This window comes from Cnephaeus nilssonii (assembly GCF_951640355.1).
Source record: "Cnephaeus nilssonii genome assembly, chromosome: 3".
Lineage (NCBI taxonomy): Eukaryota > Metazoa > Chordata > Mammalia > Chiroptera > Vespertilionidae > Cnephaeus > Cnephaeus nilssonii.
Genome location: NC_137074.1, coordinates 9,325,744 through 9,341,988, shown reverse-complemented (window position 1 = coordinate 9,341,988; position 16,245 = coordinate 9,325,744). Strand labels below are relative to the sequence as shown.

The following is a 16,245-nucleotide window of genomic DNA, read 5'->3' as shown; positions in this document are numbered from 1 at the left end:
TTTAACTCAAGCCAACAATGTTGACTTAACCAGGACTTCCTATTTCATGAGAATGACTGCAGTAGCCCTGAACTGACCTCAGGTGGGCCATGAACACCTCTCCACCACTTGGAGCTACTCAGTCTGGAAAGAATAGAGACGGATGTGTGGCCATCAGCTGGAGGCCATGGAGTGCAGCAGTACTGACTATTCTTACTTCACTATGAAATTTGAGGAGCAGCCTCAGCACCACCTTCCCACAGGGCTCTAGAGACACTGAGAAAGTGGGGGAAGGAAACCCACATTTGCTCTTTGTGTGTCCACAGTGAACTGTGAAGCCTAGTAGCCCCTGGGAAGATGGAACCATGCATCCTTCCACTTTTTTCTTTACTTCTATTATAACTCACATGTTGCTATGGTTTCCTTACATTCTCTCTAAAGGACAAGCTTTCTGGCAGATACTGGTGCCCTATTACTCCCAGTTACTTAAGATGCTCTGCTGAAACCAAGTGGTGTGGGGAGTGAGCCTGCTCCTCCATTCACTGGCTCTTCAGCTCTGGGCAAGTGACCACTCAAACTACTAACAGTAGTAAGAAAGCTCAGGTAAGAAAGCAGAGGTGGTCAGTGCTTTGTCGGCACTAACATGTTGGTTTTGTTGTTGCTTGCATTCAGCACCCTCTTTAAATGAGGGGATATTACGTCTGGGAGGGATGTGGAAACTGTGAAAACTAGACTAAAGATTGCACTTGAGGGTATGCTTGAAGTTGACTCATTTCTTTCAGAAGAAAACAATTCCTGGTGTAATCATATTAAAGTGCTAAAATATCGGACGAGAGACAGAATGGGACAGTCACTGCACTGTCAGTCCAGGCTTCCAAGCTCTCTGCATCTGCTCCCATGTCTGGAGTCCTCGCTGTCTGACACCAAAGGCAGGGCATGTGGAAGGGGGTAGACAACATCTGGGACTAGTGGGCAGCTGTCCTAGCACTCCAGTGGTCAGCAGCTATAGTCCTCCCGACACCCAGCGGTCTCTGTGCCTCTCCAGAATGTACAAGAGCAATAAGTTTCCAGAAGGATTCTGGTGAAAGGATGAGAGAACCTGGAAGGAAACTGGTGGCGGGATAGGTGGGAGGTATTGATGACTCTTAGGGTAAATCAGAAAGCCTTCTTTAAAATTGGGCACAGAAAAAATACGTATAATTTAGTTCTATATGTCTGATCCAGGTAAGATATTAAGATGCTAAAATATGACTATAGTGTATGTGTCAGTCACTGTGGTTGAAATACTTAAATGTGCATTCAGTTATATTATAAAATAAATTAGTATTTCCTGTAATAATTATATTTGGGTTCTAAGAAATGAAGCTTTTAAGATTACTACTAAATAATAAGCTCAGATTAAAAATGCCTTCCTAGCTATCACAGTAATTTTATTTTTGTTTTGGATGGATTATAAGTGATTGTCCAAGTCTTCAACATTCTGTGCCTGCAAGAAAAGCATTTACTAGTATAAAAGCTCCTCCTAGTCTGCTCCCAATAGCTGCTCCCCATTCCACTGCTGGTTCCGAGAGCAGAATGTTCCGCACAGAAAGCCACCTATTCCACATCTCAACCAAAGAGTTTAAACTAATCTGAAAAAATAAAAAACCTGTCAAACTCCCCACTTTTAAGAGAAACTGAGAAAATCAGAAAATCACATGGAAACAGCAAAACAACTGATTGATATAAAAATCAATCAACCAAACCAATCAAAATTCCTCACCCTCACACAGGCGTTTATGCTCACAAGTGGACATTTCAGACCAGAAACCCTTCTCTGTCGGCTCAGAGCCTGAGCTAGGAGGCAGCAGTTGTGAGACCACAGTGGGCTTGTGGGTCTGAGCATCGACTTGGTGCCCTTCACTAAAGTCAAGACCACTGTTGAGTTTTCCAGCTATAAAAAGGTCAAAGAGCCAGTCTTCATGCCTGCTGCTGCACACATTAGAATTTCTAAGGGCACAAGGCTGCCTTGCCCCAGGTTAAATGAAGGCTGTGCCATACTAGAAACCAGGGTTCTTGGATCCATTCTGATATCCCGACCCCTCCACTGGGAGCATTCCATTAGAGGCTGTGGAACCTGCCCATAGCAGTGCCACTGACCCCACCTGGGCTCACACACAACCCTTCTCCCTGCACGGCACTCCTGCACATGGGGCCGGGCCAGCCCTCCCCTAGGTGCTAACATATGCCTCCCTTAGTCCCGTGGGCTGTGGGCAAAGACAATGCAGGACAGGCATCACCAGCATCAGAAAGGTTCCTGGGCTAAGGGCGGCTCCAACCAGCTCTTGGGGTCTCACAGATTCCCGCTCTGATTTTCACAGGCAATGCCTGGGAGTATGAGACATCAATTTTTTTTAAAGCTGCTGATGGTACTTTGGAGAAGACTGAGAAGATTCACACCGTCACCCTCAACCCACCATTGAGATCTAATTAAAATAAATTCATAGAAAGGTGAAGAGCATCCCAAATAACAGAGAATGTGGTAGGTGGGGATATCACTGGCAGGGCCAGGTATCAGCACACGTCCTCAAGGGGGAGGCTGAGGTGGCCATAGGCAGCTGCAGCAGTGGTCTCAAGCAGGCAGGTGGGGGGACTGGAGTGAGCCCCACTAACCTCCCGAGGATGGAGAGCTGTGCCCCGCCCACCTCCGCCAAGCTTCTACTTCACAAGTGGGGCCCTAACAGCACATCTGGGCAGGAGGAAGATGGCTTCCCAGTGGGGACAGGCAAGTGTGCCCACCACTGATTTAGAGTTACACTGTCCTCACAGCAGGGTTAAAACCAGGAACCTTTAAAAATGGCCATGGGGTGTCATGAGTGGGGAGGGACTTCTCTTTACCGCATCATTTAATTCCAATTCTGATTAATAAGGTGTTTTTTTTAAAAGAGAAAAACCATCAGTCTTTCTTTTCTACTCAATAGGAAATTTCCTTCAGTGATGGTGAATTGATCTCTGTATTTCCAATGCTTACTGTTACTTATGTCTTAAAAACTCTCTCCTGCCCTGTCTTTGCATCTTATTCAGATGACCCTCCCTCACTTGCACAATTCAAAGTGTAAGGGTTTGAAGAAAACCCTATACAGGCTCGCCTGCCTGGAGACCCTCCCTGTCAGGAACAGAGTCAGAGGATGTGGAGCTTGGCAAATGTGCAGGACGGTATAGAGAAGAAAAAGTCTTCTTAAAATTGGCTGCAAGTTTGCTCCACCTGCCAAAAGCAGCAAAACCAACAGCTGACCTTAGCCTCTTATTTCTTTCTTGTTTCCTTTCTCCCCACTCCCCCTCCCATTTTTCCTGGCACAGCTAGTGTCTCCCTCTTTATCCGCTATAGCTAAACCCAAGGAAGAAAGCCCTTCTGCTCTCCATTGCTGCCCCATATCTTGGCCCTGAGAGTTGCATGTATCCCCCTTGGCCTCTAGGCCACAGGAGTTCAGGATGCTTCTTCCTGAAGTGAATTAGGATTGTCACTGTTCTCCAGCACTGATGTTACTAACTCTAGAATGAAACCAAGGCCTGTCACCATTGGCCTTCTGACACGTGTGGACCCTGTTTCAACTAGGGCTTCAAAATGGGAGAGTGTAGCCTCCCTGGGTGTTCAAATACCACCCCCCCCCTTTTTTTTTAAACACATCTCAGACTTGTTTGACATCACCATCATCTCACTTCTTAGATGCTTGTAAGACACTGCTACTCCTGCCTATAGGGGGCGGGGCGGGCGCCAGTTTCAAGGCAGTCCTGCAGCTACCGCCCGCCCCATGTGTGGAGGAAAGCCCCCACTGCAGCAACAACTAAAACAATTTGACATCAGGCCAAGTCCTCCACATGAGTAGAATTAGTGCTAAGAGGTTAAAGGTTATTCAAGGTCATTTGGATACGACAGAGGTCAGGAACACTGAGAGAACGGTATTAATATTATTGAGTAATATTAATATTGTAGCAGTTCACAGCAACATGCAGGTAGTAAATGGTGACAAGAAAAGAAGGGAAGGCAAACAAAGTGAAAACTCACATCTGGGTGCGGGATGGCGTACTGTCCCTGGATCGTGTAGGCCTAGAGAGATAAACACTGTCAGCTTGGGAAGTAGAGACCCTCCCCTGCAGAACAGGCTTTCTCCTGGGTGAGACTTTCATGTGAACCGGCCCCAAGCCACCTGCCCCAATCCTGTAGGACAAAGGGAAGTGAACTGGAGTCAAGCCTCGACAGCGCCCCTTGCTGGCTGTAGATACAATCACATACATAAGCCAGGGAGTTGCACCCCACTTCCTAGAGGCCTGCAGGAAGTCAAGTCAGTGGGGAGAGAGGGAAATGACTCACCCCCTCAATGTTTCTGACTCCCACACCCCCAGTTTCTTAAAAGGAAAAAACTAAGAATGATCTGACCCCTGTTATAGTTTACTAATCATTAACCTTTTGAATATTTAATCAATCATGAGTACACATTTTTAGGAAATATTTACGCCAAGAAAAACAAACAAACAAAAGAAACCTTTAAGAGGTGACTCAAAACCAATTTTGCAAAAGCCAGATTAAGTAAGAAATGCACCCAAATCATTCAGAGATTAACCAGTTCATCTTCTAACTTCTGAGGACAGGGTGGCTATTTGACTTGAGAGGTAGCATACTCATGGCATAGCTCCCAGGGGGACCAGGATGGGTCCCAAGGCCTCGTTTGGTTTCACAATTTCACTAGCCTTCAAGGCAGTGATTGGATCAGCCACAGCGAGTGTGAGGCCCTGAAGCCTCTCTCACCTGTTCCCTACCCAACCCACTCCTGACAGACAGAGACCCCACCCACCCCACCTGCCTCAACAGTCTATCAACTAAGATGCTTCCAGAAACTCATGGTCAAAAAACAAATCACACAGAGTCAAGGGAGAGTAAAGACCAAAGACTAAGCCTCGGTGACATGGAATGGGCACACCAGCCCCAGGCCAGCCACACTTGTTCCTACAGGCATGGGGTGGCTCAGGTGTGGAGGGACATGGCTTCTAGCACCTGGCCATGTGGGGCCCCCATGTCATGTCCTACATGCACATCTGATGCCCACTCACATGGGTCTCTGTGAATCTGAGAGGGAAACCTCAAGCCCATCCAAGAGTCACTTCCATGGACCCCCAGCTGAGGGTGGTTTCCAAGGTCCTGCCAAATGGTTGTGTTGTTGTTGTTTTTTGTTTGTTTTTTTTTTTGCATCTGCTGAATTTTCATCATAAACAGCATGGCTGTGAATTAAAGACCAGCCAGCCATTGGACAGGGACCACAGGAGGAGAGGCCCTGGTCTGGCACTTCCTGGGAAGTAAAGGAATCTTATCAGATAGAGCAAGTATCCTGGGGAAAGGGCAGTGGGGTGCTGCCTGTGCTTGTGCTATGAGTCCACAGGAACAGTATCCACACCTCACTTTCAGGGTTTTTGGAGGTGCCATCAGGCCATGGTCCCGTGTGTCACCAAACATACACTGACCTGGGACACACTGCCCCCACAGAGCAGGCAGGGTGACAGGGCTGACTTGCTGCACCATATCCCTGCATGTCTGCGTGGAACTGCACATGCGTTCCGACAGGGCAGGTCTTTGCCCCGACATCTTAAGTTTCTGACTCATCTTCCCTTCACTTGGGTGGCTGTGGTCTTCAGTTCTGCTTAAACTGTTTGTGCAGCTGACTATTCTCTCTGGAGAGAGGTAGAGGTAGACAGACAGATCAAATGTTCGGTCGAGATGAAACCTGTGTCATCTGTCACAAACTGGAGAAGTGGGAACTACCTCTCTGTAGCAGAGCACCTACTGGACAAGCTGTGACACTCTCTACCCCCAAGACCTCCAGGGGCGTGTCATGACCACAGGTAGGCCACCTGCAGGGAGGGGTATCTTCACACAGATAAGTCAGGGTGATTCTCAGGCCACACATCTCTAAAGTCCAGGTTTGCAGTGTGCCCTATGTGGGCAGTGTAGGGTCTGAATTTGGAGGGGACCCCTTGTTGCGTTAGTCCTCATTTACACCTTCATTTCTGAGTCTGTACTGTGGCTCCTCTGCCTCATTACCTGCAGTATAGTGGTGACTCTCATGTGACTTTGCCCCTCCCCCACAGATGACCAGGACTGGCCACTGGCTGGACCAGACTGTCCCAAGGGCACAGGTGCCGGGTTAAGATGGACAGCCTGGCGAAAGCCTCGGGACAGATGCCGATGATGGCGGTGACTGAGAGGTGGGCCTGCTGCCGTTGTTTTACAGGTAAGAAGATGAGATGGGTGGCAAGGTGCTGACCACAGCCCACCCCAGCCAGGTCTTCCTGGGCCCCTGATAATATTAATGTGCCTCCCTTTTGAATAAAGTCCCACACTTCACCGAGGGGTGATCATGGGTTTGTTCCTACTTTAGCATCAAACCACACAGGTAACTAACCTGCTAACTTAACCACAACTGTTGGGGGAAAGAAAGCAGACTTCTGAACAAGGTCCACTGTGACTCCCCATCACCAAGCCAAGGTTGGTGAGGAGAGGGGCATAGCCTTGGGTCCTTAGGTCCCTGCCTCAGGGCCTCCCTTTCCAACCTGGGGCTGTAGTAGGAGGATGGATGAGTGTGAAGGTTCCTGGCAAAGGCCATGGACATTGGGAGACAATGTGAGTCAGGCAGCGGATAAGAGATGCCACAAATATGGACATGGCGGGGTGGCAGTATCTGGATGGAGATGCTGGGAAACAAGTGGGAGCCGCTGCATCACTTAGAGGCTATTAAAAATGTAAAAACACATGCCCTGTCCTTCACCTAACCTCTGAGTCAATGCTGAAGATCAGATAAGATTCCTTTACATAGTAAAGAGAAACGTAGAACGCTGTTTGCCTCTTTCTTTTTTAATAATGTAGAACACCATGGCCGTGCTCCCCTGACCTAGATCCCCGGTGGTAAGTCTGTCTTAACTCTCCCTTGAACAAAGACACACATCACTGCCGACTGGACGCAGAGCTCCTCCAGGCACCACTGGCTGGGCATTTTCAAAGTCCATCCATCTACTGGAGCCAAGCAACCCTGAGGTGAGTGGGACAAAGCTCCTGCTCAGACATCTCTGGGCACAGCTCCATCTCTTCAGCTCTCTCTAGGCCTACTAAGTTAACCTGGTCTTGCATAAAATTTATTTGTGACCCCTGGCCTTCTAAGCCCTTCTTGGTAGGACAGCAAAGAGGACAGTGGCTCCGGCCAAAACAACAGGTGTGTAAAGCAGACGTTCATGGCCTGCTGTGATCAGGAAGGCTCTCATCTGACTGGGCAGCTTTTCCTTCCTTAGAGGCATGACTCTTCCCTCATGTGCTCCTAGGAACTCATCTGTGGAAAATTGGGAATGTGTGTTTCAGGGGAAAATAGGATCCTAGCTCTTACAGTCCTACTTGTCTCAACCAGGAGTCATAAAAGTCACCTGTAATGCTCCTGGCCCTCCTATCTTCGCTTAAAAACACCTGAGAGCTAGATTTGAGCAGGCGCAGCCCAGGCAGAACTGTGTGAGACTGTGCCCAGTCAGGGAGATGTTTCTTAGATGCCCAGACTCCACAGGGCATCCTCCTTGGCCCTTTCTGTCTGCTGGACACTGCGCAGCCCAGTCTTCCTCACATGGCAGCCCACATCCACCGCACTGCCCACTGCTGGTGCCTGGCAGTGGGCCGGGAGAGCTCTGCGTCCAGCGCCCTGGGGGCAGGAGACGTGCACGTGAGAAGGGAGAAAACCTGAGTGCACTAACGGGCAGCGGCGGGGGCTGCAGTAAAAGGCTGAGGTTGGCAGTGGAGGCCGCGAGCGGGTCGGCTCTTACCTGACCACCTGCAAAAATGACAGGGGTGGAGGCGGGCTTTGGGCGGTAGGGAATGGTGGCACCTTTCGGTGGGGACTAGGAAAAGGGACAGGAGAGGAAGAGAGATCGTTAGACAGTCTCACAGCGTGGCAGTCATGAGGGTGGGGAGACTTCCTTCCCGAGCCCGCCCACCACTGTACTGGGCAGCTTTTCCCAGTGCCCCAGGCCTGCAGTGCCAGAGGGGTGAGGGGATGCCCCAGAGTGGGAGGGCACCTGCTTGAAATCTTGCCCTCACCACCCCAGTTTCCTCCAGGTCACCTCCCTCCTCCTCTTAACCATTGCCCTAATCGCCTCACATGGTGCCAATCACCCCACATGGGCACCAATCACCCCAGCAGGACAGTGAGGAGTATGGGTCTGAGAACGGGCTAAGAAGGAAAGACGTGACCCTGTCCTTGCTCGCGGGACCCCCCAACGATGTTCAGACGAACAGACAGCTGCCTCCAGGCCTGGACGCTGTTGCTCCACATGTGTGTTAGCCTGGGGTTGTCCTGAGAGAAAAACTCTCCCTTTCCCTTGGATCCTCCCAAATAAGCTGGGCTGTGCATAGCTCCACCATGGGCCCTTCAGGCCCAGTGCCCCAAAGGCTTTGCTTGACCTGTGGTGATGTCCAGTTGACATCATAGCAAAGTTAGAAACATCCAATTTCACTATTTTTTTAAAAAAAAGCCATTTTTCTTTTTAGTTCTTTGTAAGTGACCTCCCCTGCTCCTTTTTTTTTTTCCATACTTTTTTTCTTTTCAATTATAGTTCACATTTAATATTATTCTGTATTAGTTTCAGGTGTACAACATAGTGGTTAGACAATCATATACTTTACAGAGTGAAAGCCATTTTTGTAAAAGCGTCAAGTCCAAAGGAAATATTCCACAGTCATGATGAGGTTTGCTATAATTTCCTTAGATTATTCTGTGTCCAAAAATATAGAATTCTTGTCTTCTGGTGAATGATATTCTGCCAGATTCCGATAAAGTCGATCTAACACCTTGGTCAGAGGCAATCAGGCCCTCCTTGTCCCTCTGGTGGGTAGTCTTCCTTGGTTGCAGAGGCCATAGGCCAGGCCTGGTGACCGCGTCGGGAGTCCCAGAGTCAGTGGCACCACCAGCCAGAGGCAGGGGGAGTGGGGCAGGGAAGCCAGTCCCTGCTTGGAGTTTTGGAGGCCAGGGCCCATACAGGCCCAGCCCACAACCTGGCTAGTAGGGCGTGATATCAGAGTGCCTCCACCCAAAACACACACCCACGTGGGGACAGTAGTGTGGGTAGCAGCTTCAACTCTGCAGCCCAGGCCACATTATGAGACCTTGAACAGACTGTGTGAACTTGACCATGCTGTGTGACCTTGGCTGTGCTGTTCAACTTTGGTTCAGTTGTGTGACCCTGGTAGTACTGTACAACCTTGCCATAAAGCGGAAGGGGTGTTGGGAAGACCTGTGAGCTGACCCCAGCTGGTGTTTGGGATTCAGTACTTTGGTAGTTATGACTGAGCCTCCCAAAATGTCTCTGTGCAAACTGAGGTTCATTGTGGTCTCAGACTGGACTCAGGGCTCACTGTGGAAGAATCATGACTAAACCAAGAGTGAAGGAGTGACTGTTCTCACTGCTTCAAACAGAAGACTCAGTCTGGCTGCTGCTCCCATCCCTGAGCTGGGCATTGTGCTACTCATGCCATTGCTCGGCCCATCATCCCTGCTGCATGGTGCCCTCTGACCCCATCAATGGCAGCATCTGCAATCCCGATACTGTGAGCTCTTCCAGGCCATCTTGCCGATTCTGGATTGGGATTCCTGATTACCGACTTCCTCTGATGAAGAAGAGGCTGAGTACAGCCCCATGACCTGCTCCCCGCTGGGAAAAGTGCAGCTGTGGGTCGTTCTCCACAGGGTGCCACCCAACTTGCCCGCACCCAGGGTCTCAGTGGTAATTTCAAGGCTGGGAGGCCTACCCCGTAACCATGCCTGGAAACCCTCTGGTCTTCTGCTCTATTTGTCCAGTTACTCTTCAGTTAGAAATAGACCCAACTGTTACCAGGTGCAATGAATCTTCTTCCCCAGGTAGGAGGGCTGCTCCCAAACTCCGAGAGCTTCATGACACCGACAAGAACAAGGCATTACCTCCACTCAATGTTTATCATTCATGTTGCCACGTGCGCTTCACCATTCACCATATACATAAGCCTCCAGTCATCAGGAAGGAGACAGGGCAGTTCCAGCCATGGCTTTGGGGGTGCCAGCACCGCACAGTCAGTGAGGGTCAAACCTGCTTTCGGGGGCTGTCTGACCATGAACGTGGCACAAGCAATGCCACTTGGGAGGATTTCTGAGGAGACCAGTTTTGTTCTGACCCTTGATCAGTTATGTGGTAACTGTGTCAATACTGGAACTGTTCATATCACTCTGCCACCCTGAGGTGCCCAGTGCTGCTTAACAGATGGCCATTTGTCACACTCAGAGTCCCAGGCCAGTTGCCACTGTCCATGTGGCCCTCTGGGGTCCCAGCAGCTGGACACTAAAAAGAACATGGCCAGCACCAACTGTCACTATGACCAATGGTTGTGGAAACTTCAGAACAACATTTAGAAAAATATTTTGACTTCATAAAATATCATACTTTAAGAAAATAAAAACTATACAATTTTTTTTAAAGAGTTGGACATGGATTTTAACACAAAGCCAAGTACAAAAGAGAGATAAGCCCATAGTGGCCAGCGAGGCTTCATTTCCCATGGGAGATTGCTGAGGTGGTCACTCCAGCAGATCCTCAGGCCCAGGGACCATGAGCAGGGGCCAGGCAGCCTGGCCACCAGCACAACTGTTGGAACCTTTCTTTTGAGGCAGGATGACTTCATTTTAGCTTTAAAAAGAGAACTATTGATTGCTTCAATGACTCTTGCATTTTGGGTATTGGTTGAAATTTAAATTTCAGTGTTTTTCCCAAAAATTTCAAAGAGGTTGTACCATCTTTGCTTCTCAACTCTGGCTTTTAATTCCTTTGTATACTATTCTGTCTTTACAATTTGGGCATTTTTATGTGCTTTTCCTAAGTCCTGCCCTTTGTGGGGGCTCAGATAACTTCAGCTAGCTCAGCGGGAGGAGTTTTGTCCACAGCAAGCAGCCTTTCCACCTCCAGTGCTCATCTCCAGCACAGTCCCGTCTCCAGTGCAGACCCAGATCCCTCTCCAGTGCAAACTTGTATCCAGAGCAGACCTGTCTCCATTGCAGACTTGTACTGTTTTTAAGGCCCAAACCTTTATTAAAGGACCCTCACATCACGGACTAATAACTTTTCATCCAGTTCCAGAAATAAAGTGAGGAGCACATGCCTCCCCAGGTGTCCTCTCCCCTGCTTTCCCAGTGAAGATGACAGACCCACCCTACAGGGGCAGGCACCAGCACTGCCCCTCTCACAGTGCCCAGCATGGCTTCCACTCACGTGGCCTTGGGCCTAGATCAGGGACCTGGGACACATTTCTGACACCCGGACCCCATACAACCCTGATCTCGTGAATCTTCAGGGCCCCTGAGGAACCAAAGCCTTTGCCAACACCGACACTAAGTAGCCACAGCCAGCTTGGACTGAAGGAAGGCCGGCCATGAGCACGGATGCAGAAACTGTACCTCCAGCATGACCACACAGATCTGCTTGACACACTGGATGATGGCGTCAGGAGTCCCTGAGATGGTCACTGCCCGCTCCGTGGAGTTGGGCAGCATGTCTCCAGCCACCTGGACCTGGGCACCTGTGGACTAGAGAAACCAGATGTTGGAAGGGGCATGGCAGAGGGAGGCGGAGGCAGTGAATGCCGAAGTAGCACTTCCTGGATTCTCTCAAGGGTGTGCCTAAGGCACACTGCATTGGGAAGCCACCCACATATTACCCCCATGTCGCCCCCTCCATGCAGGCCCTCTGCATGTTCCCTTGGGGAGCCCTTGTGGGCTGCTCTCAGCTATCTCAACCCACTGCTGTCCAGCACAGAGGTCATGCATGACAAGCATCACTGCCTAGGAGGCATTTAACGGGCAGACAGGCAATTGCATGAGATGAAAGAGAGTCATCTTTTTTCAAATGTGTGGAATTCTATCTCCTCTGTGGAGTTTTAGGTCACAGAGAAAGATGGATTCTAGATGGGCCTAAATAAAATTTGTGGCCTCTTGTTCTTGAAAGACTGAAGACTGGATGGCCACCCTCCTTCTGGGAGGGATTAGGCTTTCCTTGAAATGAATGAACATGTGACTAGAGAGTCTGCAACTCCTGCCAACTCCATCCCAGCTGTTCTTCCAGGAAACTGGGGCAGAGACCACAAGCCCCTTGTGTAGGGCCTCTGTGCCTCAGAGCCACATGACTGGGATGGGGTGCTATAATTTGCTCTGTCCCCTGTCTATTCTCAGTCGGGGCATATGCCCCTCCCTCACAGTACCTGGTACCTCTGCACATACCTCCTTACCCACCCAGTGGCTCAGCACCCACCGGGCTGGGAAGGGTCCTGTTACCTCCCTGATCTCCTTGATCTTGGAACCGCCTTTGCCAATCAGGGAGCCGCACTGGCTGGCGGGAACCACCAACCTCAGCGTCACCGGGGGCTTGCTGGTGGCAGGGCTGTTGCTCATGGAGTTGATGATGTCCTGGGGATGGAGAAGGTGTGACTATTGGCTAACAGCCTGTGTGAGAACAACAAGAGTGTGGAAGCAAGGCTCTGCGTGGAGCCCTTGACAAGCCAGGGGGTAGGGGGCACAGGCTGCAGAGACCAGTGGTGAGGGCCCTTTCCTGAGCAGCTTCCAGTCCACGGTGAAGAGGACCAGGGTAAAGATGCATGCGCTTCTAGATGGAGGAGCACACACCCTGGAAAATGGCTGAGTGTGCAGAAAGAGGGCACAGCAGCCAGGGTGGCTGGTTACAGAGGCTTGAAGGCCAAGGAGAGGATGGTGGGATGGACAAGGGGGACCACAGAGACATGTGTCACAGCAGCCACAGTGCTGCTGTGGACAGGGCAGGGCACAGATTGGAGGGCACCTAGACTCAGGGCCTGATATTTGCCCTTAGGGCCTGGTAGAGCCTGGAGGTTTGGACAGACAGGGTGACACATTTTCCTAAATGTATTCTCCAGCTTGATCACCCTCTGAATAAAAAATATGAAATGTATCTTTAAATAATTTTAGGCAGCCCTAACTGGTTTGGCTCAGGGTCCCAGGTTCGATTCCAGGCAAGGGCATGTACCTTGGTTGCGGGCACATCCCCAGTAGGAGGTGTGCAGGAGGCAGCTGATCGATGTTTCTCTCTCATCAATGTTTCTAACTCTCTATCCCTCTCCCTTCCTCTCTGTAAAAATCAATAAAATATATTTTAAAAAAATAATAATAATTTTAGGCAATTTCAAAATAAAAATACATACAAACTTTAAGTTGTGACTCACTGACACAGGTGCCCAAGAACCAGCTGAGTCCAGCCCTGTCTACTGCTTATCTCGAGCGGGTGCATCTTACCTCCTCAAACTTATAGGCAATCATAGCGAAGGCCTTGAAGATGGCATCAGTTGGGCCCGTGATGGTCACGATTCTTTCTGGACAGTTTCCCTCCGAGATGTTGATACGGGCACCACTCTAGAAGGGAGTTGAACAAACCCCAGAAAATGGATTAAAGCCGTGGGGCCAGTAATGGGTTGGCTTCTCCAATAACTGATGCAAACATATCCAGTTGGCCCCTGCAGGGCAAAGCTCAGCACTAAACAGTAAAATTCTCTCCAGTACTTCCCTGTACAGTGAGATTTTAATTAGAGAAAGGACTCAAGTGACCAGTAAGGATGCACTGTGCCCATGGCAGCTCCTGCAGGAACCGCGGGGGTGTGGGTGTTGAGGGCAGGGGCCTCTGAGCTGTTGTGTGCACCTTGTCTAGTGCAGTGTCTGCTGTGGCCCTCCGGCCTATTGGAGAGGCTGGAGGATGCAGTTAATGCATGCAAACTTACCTCTTCACGCATCTTTTTCACAGTTTCTCCTTTCTGGAAGAAAGATTTAGACAACAGGAAGAAAGGTCACTCAGGCAAATGTAAAGTTTGGTGCAGCCACACGAAGTGTCAGGAGTATGCCCCGGGGCAAGAGGGCAGCAGGTCCTCAGAAAGCAGGGCTCCCTACAGGTGCCGTACAGAGCCTGACACATGTAATTTACTGAGCCCTCAGCATATCTGGCTTGTGAGCCCACAGGGGAGGAAATCTAGCTGCTCACCCAGAGGCACGAGATTCTGTGGGCAGATGGGTTGAGACCCAGGAACCTGACTGGGCACCACACTTGGCCAGGGCACCTGCTCCATGGAGTGGAGATGGGATACACCCAGGTCACAGCCATCCCCATCTTCATCACAGGCAAAGCAGGACCAGGTCCATGGGTGCGGGGATGGGGAGACACCCTGAGGTACATGTGGAAAGAGCTGGACTTTGAGCATTGGAGTGCCCCCACTGCAAAGGGACCACTTAGGGAACCAGGGGTCCTGAGGTGTTCAAATGGGACCAACAGGAGGGCAGTGCCTCAATCCTGACCTCTCCTACAGGCACAGGCTCCAAATGGGTTCTGACTTTCCCACAGGAATGTTTCTTCGGTTTTGGAATGGAAATGCAAAGAGACTCACTACCACTCACAGAGGCAGGTGACCACTGTAATGAATGGAAGTAAAGGAATTCTTACTGAGCTCTCACACCCGGGAGGAAGGTCTGGCTATCAGGGTGGCAAGAGGTGGGGCTGCTCTCAGACCAGCTTCATAGTGAGAGTCTTGGGATTCTCCTGGGATCCTCACTGCATGGAGAAGCTGCTGCCCTGGAGACAACCCCCCTCACCTCCCCCCGTCCCCGCCCCAAGCACAGAAACCCCAACAGAGGCAGGGAGTTTACTTAATAATTACCTTCCCGATGATGCTTCCAACTTCCTGTAGAAAAAAAATCACAAAAAGCTGACGTCATATAGCAGAAGGAGAAAGGCCCTATGTGACAGACACTGTTATGCGTGAGGAAGGGACATTTAGGTGGTCATGAAAAGGCTTGCAGGCCCTATGTCTAGAGGGTCCCTCTATGCCCATCTGACCACCACTGGTACTTCTGACTGACAGACAGACAGCCAAGCAGAGGAGAATGGCCAGCTACTTTCCAGCTAAACAAGTTCCTTGCACTTAAGGCAGCAAAAAAACCCTGCAAGAAATGGATGAAAAATAAAATCTCCCTTGATTTTGTGATATAAAGAAAAATAAGCACTGCCTTTGCTACTTGACTTTTTAAAAAGATAGAACATTCAAAGACATCCTTGAACTCGCCACCACGGTGCTAAAGCCTGGAGCCTGTGACAGTTCAGACACATGGTCCCAGCCAGGCCTGTTCATCCCACACCTCTCTGCCTAGAACAGACCCACATGGTGCTACTGTGCATCACATGGAGGCAGGGTCAGTTCGCTTCTAGCCACAGAGAACAACATCTTTCAAAATAAAACTCATTGTTCTTATCACAACCAAGTCCTCAGCAATTACAACGTTTCGCCGGGCCATGGGGAGGGGGTATGCAGTGGGGATGAGGTAGCAAAAGGCAACTGGGTACAAAGTTGTGACCCCTCTGGTGGTTGGTCAGGGACCTCACCTCCCATGGGCAGGGTTTGGTGCTTGTGGTGGCTGCAGCTGGAGGTGGGGCCATATAACTGACCCCACAGACTGCCTGCCATGGTGCACACCCAGCTTCCACAGCCTTGACCAAATGCCAGCCCATTCAAGGGAAGGAAAGGCTGGTGGTCATCTCTCCATCACAGAGAGGGACGCTCTCAGTGTGAGCACCTTCCCTCCTGGAAATCTTGGGTGGGCAGAGCCACAGGCATGAGGCCAGCGCCTCTGCCAGCCCCCTGAGAGTCAGGCTTCTCGAGGCACAAATATGGGACAGCGGAGGAGCTAGGATGGATCCTATGCCATTGGACTAGAATTGGGGGTATAAGATACTGGGGCCCAAAATCTAGAGAGATCAATATGTAAATAAATATGCAGATGTGTATGATAATACAATATTCACACATGTACATACACACATTTATACATAGGCACACATGTATGTTTTCCAGCTCTGTCTGGGACCAATGACAGACCAAGGGTGATGATCACACCACATGCTCTGATCTGGGCCTCGAACACAGTCCTCCCCTCAAAGAAGTCAGGCTTCTTGGAGAAATGGCTGATTCCAGGGCTGTGGCAGGGAAAGCACCAGATGAAACACAAGCAGCGTTTTGAGCCAGAAGCCAGGCATAAAAATGATGGGCCACATCAAAGGGACATAAGAGCTAGTCTGGAGGGACCCCCATTGGCCAAGTCATGGACAATACGAGTATCAAAATAAATAGTGATAGAACAGGAAATAGAATAATACAACAAACCCTAAGTCCATGCA

General features: G+C 50.0%; 1 protein-coding gene across 12 annotated transcripts in view; it reads right to left on the bottom strand.

Annotated features, from left to right (window-relative positions):
* PCBP3 (poly(rC) binding protein 3) overlaps nucleotides 1-16,245 on the bottom strand; it is a 213,425-nt gene that overhangs the window by 19,783 nt on the left and 177,397 nt on the right. For 8 of the 12 annotated variants that reach the window (XM_079762700.1, XM_079762696.1, XM_079762707.1 and 5 more), the window contains 7 exons: nucleotides 14,732-14,755; nucleotides 13,805-13,837; nucleotides 13,326-13,442; nucleotides 12,282-12,467; nucleotides 11,463-11,591; nucleotides 7,810-7,884; nucleotides 4,025-4,066 (listed from right to left, as the gene is read on the bottom strand). In XM_079762700.1, coding sequence (XP_079618826.1) covers nucleotides 4,025-4,066; nucleotides 7,810-7,884; nucleotides 11,463-11,591; nucleotides 12,282-12,467; nucleotides 13,326-13,442; nucleotides 13,805-13,837; nucleotides 14,732-14,755 — 606 coding nt within the window. The remainder of the gene's footprint in view (nucleotides 1-4,024; nucleotides 4,067-7,809; nucleotides 7,885-11,462; nucleotides 11,592-12,281; nucleotides 12,468-13,325; nucleotides 13,443-13,804; nucleotides 13,838-14,731; nucleotides 14,756-16,245) is intronic. The other 4 variants (XM_079762705.1, XM_079762698.1, XM_079762706.1 and 1 more) reach the window with 1 other exon arrangement.